The following is a 1,274-nucleotide window of genomic DNA, read 5'->3' on the forward strand; positions in this document are numbered from 1 at the left end:
AACATGTGCCGTTCTTGTTTCTATTGCAGTTTGTAAGTAGTTTTCAGAAGACAGAGTTAGAGGCAAGCTGCGTGGGTTGCACGGTGCTGAATTACAGGTGAGTCGAAGCTTCCATTGGGTGACGGAAACTTGGTGGACATCTGGGAGTTTCTGGAGGACTCCAGAAAAGTCTGGAAAATTCTAGAAGATTCCAGCAGGGAGGAGTCCCTCCCTCTCCAAGGGCCTCTTCTCCATACCTGTAGGGATGGGAACTCCAGCGTCCTCGTACATTTCCAGTTGCGCTTTCTGCTGCGACCCCTCCAGACGCTGAGCCTGGGCCTGGAGGAGGAGCTATTGCAGAGAGGAATCCAGGCAAGGCTGCGAGAGCGTGGCATCTCCCTGGCTGCCTATGGCACAATCGTGTCAGCCGAGCTCACAGGTGAGAGGGCAGCCGAGACCGAAACCCCATCACGAGGAGGCTGGAGGGGGGCAGGCGTTGCAAGATACATTTTGATAATCACCTCTTCCCATAAAAATAAAACAAACTGGCCAGGCGCAGTGGCTCACGCCTGTAATCCCAGCACTTTGGGAGGCCAAGGCGGGCGGATCACTTGAGGTCAGGAGTTGAGACCAGACTGGCCAATATGGTGAAACCCCATCTCTACTAAAAATACAAAGATTAGTTGAGCATGGTGGCGTGGACCTGTCATCCCAGTTACACGGAATTCTCCTGAGGCAGGAGAATCGCTTGAACCCGGGAGGTGGAGGTTGCAGTGAGCCGAGATCGTGCCATTTTTTCCCACTCCAGCCTGGGAGAAAAAAGTGAAACTTCGTCTCAAAAGCAAACAAACGTAAAAACTGACATTGCCTTTCCTTAATGGTGTGGACCAGGGGTCAGCGATCTTGTTCTATAAAGAGAGTGTAAATCTTTTCTTTTCTTTTTTTTTTTCTGGGACAGGGTCTCACTCTGTTGCCCAGGTTGGAGTGCTGTGGTTTTAAAAACTAAAAAATTGTACAGTGCAGCAGGTCATGACTGGAGAGTCAGATGCAAGTTCAGACTGTTTGTTGCTGGGCGCGGTGGCTCACGCCTGTAATCCCAGCACTTTGGGAGGCTGAGGCGGGTGGATCACAAGGTCAGGAGTTCAAGACTAGCCTGCCCAAGATGGTAAAACCCCATCTCTACTAAAAATACAAAAATTAGCCAGGTGCAGTGGTAGGCGCTTGTAATCCCAGCTACTCGGGAGTCTGAGGCAAGAGAATTGCTTGAACCTGGTGGGGCGGAGGTTGCAGGGAGC

At 51.3% G+C, this 1,274-nt stretch overlaps 1 protein-coding gene across 1 annotated transcript in view; it reads left to right on the top strand.

The window, feature by feature from the left end:
* Nucleotides 1–1,274, top strand: part of SPPL2B (signal peptide peptidase like 2B) — a 95,934-nt gene that overhangs the window by 89,675 nt on the left and 4,985 nt on the right. Inside the window, exon 13 of the mRNA XM_011997481.1 lies at nucleotides 243–418. Within this exon, the coding sequence (XP_011852871.1) occupies nucleotides 243–418 (176 nt within the window). The remainder of the gene's footprint in view (nucleotides 1–242; nucleotides 419–1,274) is intronic.

The sequence above is a fragment of the Mandrillus leucophaeus genome, unplaced genomic scaffold (genome assembly GCF_000951045.1).
Source record: "Mandrillus leucophaeus isolate KB7577 unplaced genomic scaffold, Mleu.le_1.0 Scaffold54, whole genome shotgun sequence".
Classification (NCBI taxonomy): Eukaryota; Metazoa; Chordata; class Mammalia; order Primates; family Cercopithecidae; genus Mandrillus; species Mandrillus leucophaeus.